Here is a 12,257-nt window from a genome sequence, read left to right on the forward strand (position 1 = left end):
TTGTGCTTTGATGACCGTAAACAATAAGATAAGAAGATACAAAGTGCTTTATTGATCCCAATTTGGGAAATGTTTGCGTTGCAGCAGCATAAAAACACCTTTTTCTTCTACCTTAATTAGAAGACAAACCTGTTCTTAAATTGGAATTGTAGGTGTTTATCATGAAATAATACACAAAGCAACAATAACATAAACCCACTTAGCATTAATACATTATTTGTTGTCACATTTAAGCGTTTATTTCTCACAGACAAACAGCACCAGAAGTGTCAAGCCTTTTTTTAGATGTGGCCTTTTAGATCCCAGCTGTTTGCACATGATGCATCACAGTTCCTCTTTACTCGCATAAACTTAAATATCCTCTCTGGGCTGCTTTTCCTGTTTGTTCCCACTCACAGGAGATCCAGCATCAGGAGGGAATGGTGGTCCACGGACGGAGGTTCCTGGTGACGACAGCGTCATGATGATCCTCTTCTGCTGCTGATGCTCCCCGTCATCCAAAGTACATTTACTCGGCTTTAATTCGACCCGAGGCCTGGGGTTCTCATACTTAACAGTCTGCCTGCTGTGTACATGTGGAGGTCCCTGAACCGAGGTGGAGGAGCGCTGGCCAGACTTGGTCCCCCCCTGTCCTTGAACACTGCCAGAGACATCATCAGGGGATGGAGAGGGGACCATTTTGTCTTCTGTCCCTGACTTACATCTTCTGGGTTCAGTCTTTTTGGAGCTCTTCTGGAGGATCTCAGTATGTGTGTTGCTCTTGCTGCAGCCCAGCAGCGAATCAGGAGGAGCCACTTTGTTGTAAAGCAGCACAAAGTCCCTCTGACTGGCCAGAGGGAGAATTCTCTGCTTGAGGCGACACTTGTTGAAGATCTCCAGAGTTAAATCTAGAGCGGGAAGAAGTGACAGCAGGTCAATACAAATGTTGGGTGATGTCTCACATGAGTAGAGTTACATGTGTGATAAAGGGAACTAAGACTTTGCCGTACATGCAGTGAGATAATGAAAGGTTTTTGACATTTGGGTGTAGTGTTCAATTTAGTTTTTTGGTAATCATGTGGGCTCACCCAGTGTCTCCTCCACGGTGCTCGGTATCACCTCCTTCAGCACTTCACAGTTGGTGTGGAGAGCCGGGTTACAGTTCATCTCCAACAGCCACACCTATCATAATCACACAGAGACACAACATGTCCAAAAACATGCAGATTAACACTTCTCAGATATTCAGCAAAGTCTCACCCACCTTGAAGTCCTCATCAACCATAAAGTCGCATCCAATTAAGTCAAAGAAGCCCAGTCTGCAGTCTAGTTTGGATTTGACTGCTAGGAAACACTGCATCATGATCTGCTGCATGCGCTCCTGATGCATTGAAGGGAAAACTGTCGGTCATATCACACTTCAAAGCGACATACCTGTAGCCCTTTTTCCAGCACTTATCAAACATTTATGATGTGCTATTGCATATATCATAAACAAAACAACATAGTATAGTATGTAGAAAATATGCAAAAAAAACGGCCTATTATGTAGAAAAGATTCCCAAAGTAAATAGCACAGTTGGTGTAAAATGTGCAAAAGAAACAACGTATTATAGTATATAGAAATGTTCAGAAAAAAATACTAAGTATAGTATTTCTAAAATATGAAAAAAGGGTATAGTCATGTTAGGTCTATGTCTAAAATATCATTAAATATATTAAAAATGCCATTGCTTTCTAAGTCAAAAAGACGTCACAGTGCATAGTGTACAGTATGCCAAAAAAAAAGTCAGAGTATATATATATATATATATCTACATATAAACTATGTGTATGTAGCCTATATACTATTTCACTTGTGGGTGCAGTTTGGGGATACATATTGTACAATTTGTTATACTGTGGACAAACATTTAGTTCCATTGTATACATGATGTATCCTCGGACAGGAGTGAGATCATACAAGCCCAAATGCAATCCCAATTAGTTGCAAGCACCAACAACCACCATTAAAATAGTAATTGGTCCCTTAGAGCTACAACACACACACACACACACACACACACACACACACACACACACACACAGCACACACACACACACACACACACACACACACACACCACACACACACACACACACACACACACACACACACAACACCACACACACACACACACACACACACACACACACACACACACCACACACACTCACTCACTGCAAAGGCGCCCATCACCCAGTCCCTGGGCAGACCCTTGGCAACCCGAAACCTGCCATTGACGTAGGTGTTGAAGCGCTCCATGGTCCAAACAGTGTCCTCCTTCAGCTGGCTGTACAAAGGGTTCTTCTTCTGCATGTACTGGAGACAGACAGCAGGGGGACCAGAGACACACCAAGCAGCAGTGAGCCACAGCTAATGCTAATGCTACCCAACCTCTCTAAAAGTATGTGTGGCATGAACAGCAAAGACTGGATGCAAATGTCTCTCAAGTGTTATCTTAAACGGTTATGTCCTTTTAATGTAAATATCCTCAAGGCAACATTAGTCCTTAAAAAGCTTTAACAGCACATGGGTGCTAAAAATAAGTTATTTAAGCCCAGTTATTGTCTTTATCCAATATTGGCATAGTGGTATATAATCAATACAACTTGAGGCAACTTTATGTTAACAGTTAGTCAGTGTGCGAGAAAGATCATTGTTGACCATGTTCTGAAGAGCAGGGTCCTAAATCAGACTGCTGAATCAGATACATGTTGAAGTCTATATGGAAGTCACATAGAGCAAGTATAAACAGGGGATGTGATTACATCAAGCAAACCCTATACTATGGGTACATGACTGTTTGAAGGCACACTTTAACCTTTGACCTGCCAGTTAACCTTGTATATGTTTGGCACTTTGTCTCAGTATTGAGGTGTACCTGATTGGTCAGATGGGCAGAGAGGTTGTTGGAACTCGGGTCGTAAAGGTCACAGGTCAGTCGCACGTATCCATGACGAAAGAAGACCATGTAGGGTGCGGTGCAGGCGATCAGAAGATAAGAGCGCACATCAAACTTTTTCCCTTTCAGGAGCAGCGGCCTCTGGATGTAACTGAGGGCAAAATACAGTTGAGCTTAAAGAAACAGCACCATCAGTGATTCTATATGAAAGGGAAATTAGTTTTGTCAATTAGAAGAGATGTTATGTCTTATTGGAGACATTGAATGTGTCATCATATTTATTTTAGCGGCAGTATGTCCACCCACTGTTGGACAATGCGAGCCTGAGGCGGGCGCTGGAGCAGCTTCCTGTCGGCCTGGCTGTCCTCCGTGTGCTGCAGCTTCAGTCTGAAGGACGCCACGTCCTCCTGGCTCTTCAGCAGGAAGATGCCTTTCCCCTGGTTCAGGCCCGAGGGCTTACAGATCCACATGGGACCCTTGTTATTGCTCACACCTGGTAGCAGTCAGAAAATCACATCATGTAGGTCCAAAAACACATTATGAGACTGTATTTTGTAATGATCTGCTGCATTATATTATAAACAGCCGTAATCTAAATACATTTCCCACATTTTGTAATAAATGAAAACATACTGCAGTTGTTTTTGCAAAAAGCCATATATTATCCCTTTCTTTCATGAAACATAATATTCATGAAATATTAAACTGGGTGTCTTTAATGATGAAAAAAATAGCTATAGCAAAACAAATATTTCATGCCTTAGAAAACATTGACGCAAATACATTTTAAAAGAAAAATGACTTTGGTAGATAAGTATATTGTTTTGTATTGACACAAACCTAAAACTTGACACAAACTCAAGCGTCACTGTATTCTTAAACCTGTGTGCAGATGAAGACAACCCATTTGAGTTGATATTGCATACTATTACTACTATTATTATTATAACATACGTATTATTACATTTTCCTTTTTTTTATTGTAACTCCCACATTTAGTAATAACTACTGCAATATGTTAAAATGTACGACAAAATAAATGAAAATGTATTACATAATGAATGAACATTTATAAAATAATTGCGTTCAAGATGTTTATTATAAAATACGATGCGATAACATAATGACATAATTAAAAGTGTAAAAAGGTGGATCACCTTGTCCAGTCATCAGATATTACATTACGTTTTGTTATGCCTTCACCGGTCTTTATGTTACTTTGACTAATGGCAAATCATGTGATCAGCCTATAAGATAATTATGCTGTATTGTTATCAATCAAACTATTCCATAGCATATTAATGAGTCAAATGAAATGAGTTGAACCTCACCATGTGGATGTGTCAGTGATAACGCTAATCAAACATAATTTATGTCAGGGGCTATTCTACTGTATAATGAGGATTTCTACATACACTACCATGTGCAACACTTTTCTATGATGGAGTTTCCTTTCATAGCGTTTTTTTATTCTCATAACTGCTCTTGTCTTCATTTCCACAGTTTCATCCGTCACCCAGAGATCTAAACCAGCTGTCTGTGTCCTTCTCCTGTGTACTCAGTGATAACCATGTTTGTCATAACCTGCACACCCCTTATCATAATGCTGTGTGTCTGTGTTACTGCAGACAATAGAGGAACCATCAGATGGTTTCATATCTAGAACTAGAAATGAAGGGGAAATGTTTTATAGTTGTAATACTAAATGCATCTTTTTGATCTCAGCAGCTTTACATTGTCCTCCTGTCGAGCGTTTGTTCCTGTTTGTGTCTCAGCCCTGCCCTCTGCTGACTCATCTCTATGGCAACAGCATGTTCCCCTGGTGATTTAATCAGGGCCTTATGGGAGGTGAAGTGCATTATTTTCCGACATCCCCGACCTCTTGATTAAACAATCACCAAGGCAACTGTTGTCTTAACACTGCCAAGCACAAACTATTCTCTTTCTTTTTGTTATGGGATGCATGATGGGCACACTTTGATTGATCATATTTATAAGCTGAATAAACACAAATCCAGTGGAACCGGTGTTGTGTTGTCGCTGCATCCGGGTGTAGAGCTGTACTAGAGGTGAGTGTAGATGTCTTTTACCCTCCTGCTGGGCAAAGAAAGCCTCCCTCTCCTCCCTCACATCCATGCGGAAGGTAGTGGGAATAAACTCTTCCATTTTAAGCCTCCTGTGAAGTACGACACAAGAAGAAGAAGAAGATCAATGAACGGATGTGTGCCTTTAGCTGTTCGAAACTGATTGTGTCATATGATGAAAATGAAAACTGCCGGAGAAAGTTACTTAAGATAAGCACACATGTCACTCTATGTCAGTAAACATAAATCTGTACACGTGTGACATCTGTACTGTTGATGCAGACTTTAAAATCCCGACATGATGTTCATGTTCAAGTGTGCAGAATGAATACTTTTACTTTTTGTACTTTAAGTTCATTTTGATACAATTACTTTTGTAATTTTAAAATCAGGACTTTTATTTGTAGTGGAGTATTTTAAGACCATAGTATTAGCACTTTTTTTAAGTAAAGGATCCGAGTACATCTTCCAACAATGCTAGGAGATATTATAAGAAATACTTATTTCTATTAAAAAAGGTTGCAAAACATTTTAACAGTTTTCGATAGTCAATAATTAGCCACTGAAATAGTTTATATAACTGACAAAAACAATGCTAAATACCAAGCTTGTGTGATTCAGAGGCCTGGTTTCTGGTATTTATTAAATATTGTCTGAGGCTGATATGTCTTTCAATCCGTATTTGCCGAGCCGGGCCTCTATTGAACCTCTCTGATGGCACCAGATTGTTGCTAAGAGATTTGTGACACAACCATAAATGCTGTTATATATGTCTGCTTTTATAAACACACAACCTGAGTCCTGCTCCGTGTTTGACTTTGCTGCTGACCCGCTCGTACTCCCCGCAGGCTGCTGAGGAGGCCGATCTTAGTGGTGAGCACCTTGTTGTTGGGGATCTGGTACACCAACTGTTCACCTGGGAACCACACATGAGGAATTCATGTTTGTATTTCTGTGAATGGACAACAATGCATGTATTTTCTACTTAAAGCAAATGTATGGAAGCCCTGAACTGAAAAAAAGGGGGGAACAAATATGGTGATTAATTTTCTAGGTGTGATCTAACGTGTTTTCTCTGCTGTTTTTATTATTTTGGAATAGTGGAACAGTTTCAAAGGTAAATTATTTCAGTATAATAGTTGTGCGTGGTTGTAATACACATTTTAGCTGTAAGAGCACCACTAAACAGGACTAAAAACTTAACTGGGCACGCACCAATAACTCATTTTGTTACTATTATAATATCTAAAATGTTTTTATTTAAAACATGGGGTAGTGGTGCACTGCAGGCTTGAGTGGCAGAAATTAGTGTTACAACACATTTAAATTAAATTGGATTAGATCATAAAAACATTTCTTTGCAAAATCCTTTTTTCTTACTTAGCTTGACTCTGATAAAATATTTAAAAAATTGTCCAGTTCCTAAATCGTGAACAAAAGGGGAGAAAAAATGAATCCTACATTTAAAAAAAGGATAAAACAGTTGTTTGTCCTTTGCTTCTAGGTGCTTCCATAGAATTGAGAAAGATGAAACAACAAAAAGACAGATTTAGCATTTTTCCTTTCCTATTTTATGGCATTTTCGTAGGATTTACTTTGGGAAATCTTAGAGTCTCTAGTAAAATACAGCATTCAGAAAATGTTCTGAGATATATATAGTTGGGCACCTTCTCTGAAGTTACTGTAGTTGGCCTTGTGATTAGTCTCACACCACTTGAGTTTGAAATCCTCCCTCTGCTTGTTGTAAATCCTCTTCCATCCTCTGCTCTCACAGTAACGGCTCACTCTAAAAGAGAAGTCCCAAAGCACATCAATCACACAACAGTACAGAGGTCAGGGGTCATACGTAAATCTAGGGTTAGACTAATAAGAGCCCAAAAACTAAATAAATAACAAGTGAAATATGTTTAAAGCAAATCCATCCAGATTCTTCTTGGTACCCCTTTATTTTATATTCCTCTACTTACATTTCAGCTCCGTTGGCTCCTCCAATGAAGTAGAAGGGCCCAGGCCCCCGGGGCTCCTCTACCTGCCGCTGTCTGTCCCTGTCTGGGTAGGAGCAGGTCGACATCTCCCTGGGGAGGGACCTCCGGCGGTGCCGCACCAGGTCCACACCTGATGCTTTTGCACACACAAACACAAAGAAATCAGGCATGGAGACAGTCTAACACAAACACACAGGCTTTTTAAAAACTGGAAAATGTGTTGATGAACTATCTTCTTCATGCTGAATTAAACTATGGAAAGAATAGCAAAGGACATCCCTCAGTGAAGCCGCACTTTCCCACCACACACCTGGCCCACTATATGGATTTTCCTTGTTGAAAGTCATGTGGGAAAACTTCTTTCTCTTTTCTTGAGTCTGCGTCTCCTCCCTTTGGACATGTTCCAGTCCACTTCCTGATGCTACTTCCTGCATGTCCCTATGGTCAGGTGACGAGGCCGGTTCTCCCCTTGGCTCCTCCTGCCTCAGGCTTCCTGCAGGCACCTTGTCCCCACAGGGAGCCTTCACTTCCTCCTTCTCTCCGTTTTCCCCTTGTGGCTTCTGCCGTTCTCTCCCCTCTGCCGGGCCTTCACTGCAGGACTTCACCCAGCACTCAGACATGACCTCTGCTCGTGCAGATCTCTGGTGATGGCTGAACATTTTGCAACATTAGAGACCCTTTCTTTGGGGTGAAGTGATACTGTATGAGACCCCAAATGAGATGTTTGTTATTATTGCTTAGTTTTTTTTCAATACACTAACGATTTAGTGTAAGGGTCAAGATGAATAGATAACGTTTGCTTAATCAACAGCAAGTGCTGTACATGTCTGGTACGGTCACATGATATTATTTTCATGCTTATATCGTTTCCCTTTGGATAGTGATATTTGTCTGTTGGTTGGTCTGTCCACCATTTTGGTTCAGACTGAATAGCTTTTCTGTAGACACGTAATTATTATGAATTGTGAGCAGCTTTTACTCATTACATTTAATAAACAAGTATAGCATAGCATAGCATAGCAGTAAAGCTGTCAGCCCATACAACTGTTGGGCTCATAAGAAACATACTTTGGCTACTGGCCAGACTGCCAGATAGCAGATATGATGATGTACAGTATGTATGATGTGATGCGTATGGTATTTATGATATTCAGAGGATTATTCCTAATTATTTTTGTTGACCCATTGACTTTATGTCCTCCACCAGGACTTCAAACGCTACTTTAGCCCTTTGATATTTGAATATCAGACAAAAATAAAAAATCTCACAATCTAAGAGGCACATTGCTAAGAAATTTGCACCGTCTTGTTATACCTTTCCTTCACAACAAACTGTACATTTAAGGGCTCACCACAAAAATGTATACATTTTCTTTGGTTTAATTAACATTTAATCTCCATGGGGTTGCTCACACCTGTAAGCAGGTTTAGACTTTAGGCCTTATAGTTCAAATGTATTATCATGTTTGGCAAGCCTGAAACGTGATAAATACAAACAAACGAGTGTGAAGAAATAGAATAAGTATTTCATTAAATGTGGTGTTTTGTGTTAGAGGACAGGAGCTGAACCATGACATATAACATTTAGAATTAGAGGGGGTTTTACCTGTAGCTCCAGTGTCTCACACACAGGGACAGCCAGACTCCATGAAAACCCACTCAGCCTGTTCCTCTCCTGCCATGTGCGCTCAAGCTTGTACTCCAAAGGCAAGGCTGAGACAAACAGAAACCCACAGACTGAAGCACAGACACGACAGAGGTGAAATCACATAGTCTGTCAGCAGTTTAGCCCACAGAAATGAGTCGCAGTCTGCCGCACTGCAAGTAGGGAATTCTGGCTAGACTAAAGTAAACAATCACCGGTTACTCTGGTAATGGGACCCTTAGCAACAGTTGCCACTTGTAGATCCAACAACAGCAGCTCAAGACAAACTTCTCAAGATTATGTATCCCACACCTACCCCACCTCTTAGTTAAGCTTCATTCAATATTAACTGCCTGTTAGCCTTTGTTTTTTGAATCCTAAGGTAACATGAGAACAGACTGTCAATCAAAATGGATTTCCAGGGTATTATATCCTGACACTAAAGGTAAAATAATATTTTCTAAAGGCTCAGGGACATGTGTTTTGCAAAGTGACATACATTTCTAGGGCAGAAAAATGTAGCTTTTAATTTAGATAGTTGTGTTCCCAACAGTATAAGCAGTTATTCTTCTCATAGAAACAAGCAATATTCTGTCCTACTACGGATTTAGTAATGTAGTAGGGGAAACGCTAATTTAAAATATAATAAGTGCAAAATGTCAAGCTCAAAAGTTGAAGATGGGATGAATACTGCGTATTTCTTTCAACATGGAACGTTTTACAAGCCCAAATGCCATAATTTCAGTCGATTAAAACACAATTTAGCGTCATCAACACAATGACGTCAGACAGACAAGGCTTTGACGCCCCATGGCAAACACTTATTCGCTAAGAACACACAGTATCATACAGCGCAAAATATGGAATTATTTACCATTCTTTCTGACTATATTAACTTAGGAATCAAGCTCTTAATTAAATAACGGAACATAAGATGCTATGCAAATGGAGATTTGTATTGTGTTGAAAAAGGCACTGGTGTAAGTCAGAAAGACTACCTTTGCTTTAGGACACAGCTAATGGGGATCCTATTATAAAATAAAATACTTTATTGTAAACTTAACCACATCCAGCAAAATCATTGTTTAAATCATTATTTTTATATGGTAGGTATTAACATAAATCATGTTGTCTAGAGCCAAATCCAGTGACAGGTATGCAGTTGAGCAACATAGTATGTCTCCTCACATTCTAGAGGAAACACCCAGACCAAACCACGGTTGGGAATTATGCATAATCTCCTCTCTTCCTCTCAACAATCTGATAATTGACAGGGGCGGGTGCCTCTTAGACCCAGCATCCATGCAACCATATAATCACACATACAGCAGGGAAACCAAGGGTGACGCATACACATACAGTAACACCTGTAGTTTAAGCAGCAATTCATGCCTAGATCTTATTTAGAGCAGGTTAGTCAAACTTTGCAGAGTTAAAACAGTCGAGATCTGAACTGAATCACGCTTTATGTGATACGGTAAAATGGTTCATGGATATATAAAAGAGTTGTTGGCAGCTGAACAAGTCGATAAATGACGCATTCTAACTTTAACAAACTAAAAACAACAACAACTGAGTACAAAGTAGTTGTCACACATACCAGAATAATGTGTTGAAACATATTTCATGCATGACTACATTTACAAAGCATTACAGAAAGTCATGTCAGTTTAGTTTTTTTAAATGGCAGCCATTACAGAGAGCTGCTTGGCAGTGATGCGAGCCCAGCCGCATCACCCCAGTTATTAGAAGCGGGCCTCCAATGTTCCTGTTTAACAGAGCTTTGTGTGGAGCCAGTGTCAGCCACACCTTGATAAAGAGCCGCCATCTGATAGACACACTGTGTACAGTGCTGCGTAGGTGGACAAAGAGAACAGGCTTGTTTTACAGCCCTGGCAACCTCATGGTTCACCATCTGCCAAGAGGCTGCATACATGTGTGTGTAGTGTGTGAATAACATTTTCAGGATCTAAATGTTAACTAATAACTATTTTCATTTGATCTTGGATTGTCTTTTTGACAGTGTGGGCCACATTGGGATGCTTGATGGGTAACTTTACTTTAGTTTTCTTTGAGTTTCTGCTGTTGGTGCTCTTCCCATTATCTATTCATCCACAGCATCTACTACTCATCATGCTGACAGGCCAGGCCAACCAAACCACAAACATAAAATAGACCACATTACCAGAGACAATGACAAGACCCTTTTTGAGCATTTTCACAAATAGTAATGTGTTTTATAAAAAATGAAACTAATGAAATGAATATATATCATTAGACCAGAAGTAGGTGTGCTCTGTCTCAGGGCAGTTACACCATAAAGCGTTTGTCTTTGGAGACTCGCCCATTCCCATGTCATCTCAACTGACTCCTGCACCAGGAAGTGCTCAGCAATTACAGGGATGCAGCCTGCAGCAATGGTGTCCCTACACAACCCATTATTTTGAGAGAATCTCCTTGTAAAGGTGTTATAGTGCAGGGAATGGAGTTAAGTTTCGATGTAAAGAAAGGCGCGTCTCAATAGGGTCTCTCTGTCTCCCGCTTTTCATGATTTCCTTACAGAATTACACCGGGAAAGCAGAGGGGGCGGTGGAAGAGGGGGGAGGAAACATTTTGTTCCCAGGGTCTGTATTCATTCATTCCCACTGGTGACAACTGCAAGATTGAGACACAAAGACATCACATTTCACTAGGAACATTTAATATGGAAACATGTTATGCAGATTTTTGTACTAAGATAGTAGTTTTGAGCTAAATATGTGAATAAAATAAATTCAATAAATGTTGCCTTATTTAGGCATACATTATGACTATAACTCTATAATAAGGTCTCTAGATCAATAAATAGCAGGAAAATATGTGTGTTATTGATTTTAAAAGATGCAGTTTATCAGATATAAATAATGTAAATGTATCACTTATATAGCTCTAAAAAGATAATGCATGTTCTCTATGCAAATGTGTTATTTTACACCATCATTTAAAGGTGATGAAGGTGAATGCTGCCTGCGTCCCACCCAGCTGAGCCTCTGTGGTCCCTCCAAATGCAGAGAAACATGTACCTGATGCCAAACCTCTCATAGAACGTCATCTAGTGTGCTGGTAACACCCTCTAGTATAGCCTGGCTTTCCAACTCCACGCAGGTGTGTACAGAGTACAGTAAGGTCATAATATCTCTGTTTCTTCTGTGCGAACATAAACAACACAAATGAACCACATTATGACAACTTATGAACTAGCCTGCTTATTTCTTGTGTGTAGGAATGACAACATAACTATTACTAGAAATAGAATATACTATAACTTGGTTTTTATTATGAAATAATCTCCTTAAACTAAGAATCCTGTTTTTGTTAGCTTAGAGTAATTCTTTCATATCTACATAGGAAGTTGTCCATCTTTTACAAAGTCCACTATATTACAATGCCATGTTTCTACAGTATATACAGTATAGCCCAGATCAACTCTGGCTCTTTGACATTACCTGGAGACCACTATAGGTTCTCTACACGCTTGGAAAGGGAGGAAAGAGTCCCATTCAGTTGATTGAAATGTACAATCCTACACTGGAACTCTAATTTCAATTTTAAATAGAAATGTTCCTCTTACACAATGCCA

At 39.8% G+C, this 12,257-nt stretch overlaps 1 protein-coding gene across 1 annotated transcript; it reads right to left on the reverse strand.

The window, feature by feature from the left end:
* Positions 1-29: 29 nt before the first annotated feature.
* Positions 30-8,582, reverse strand: ttll10 (tubulin tyrosine ligase-like family, member 10). The gene is made up of 11 exons (XM_034196315.1): positions 7,304-8,582; positions 6,976-7,129; positions 6,676-6,794; positions 5,798-5,924; positions 5,023-5,100; positions 3,231-3,410; positions 2,904-3,075; positions 2,201-2,341; positions 1,244-1,360; positions 1,068-1,161; positions 30-887 (listed from the first exon to the last, which is right to left on the reverse strand). The coding sequence occupies exons 1-11, from the start codon at positions 7,650-7,652 to the stop codon at positions 352-354; spliced, it is 2,067 nt and encodes a 688-aa protein (XP_034052206.1). The 5' UTR covers positions 7,653-8,582; the 3' UTR covers positions 30-351.
* Between the last annotated feature and the right edge of the window lie 3,675 nt (positions 8,583-12,257).

Source organism: Gymnodraco acuticeps, unplaced genomic scaffold (genome assembly GCF_902827175.1).
Source record: "Gymnodraco acuticeps unplaced genomic scaffold, fGymAcu1.1, whole genome shotgun sequence".
Classification (NCBI taxonomy): domain Eukaryota; kingdom Metazoa; phylum Chordata; class Actinopteri; order Perciformes; family Bathydraconidae; genus Gymnodraco; species Gymnodraco acuticeps.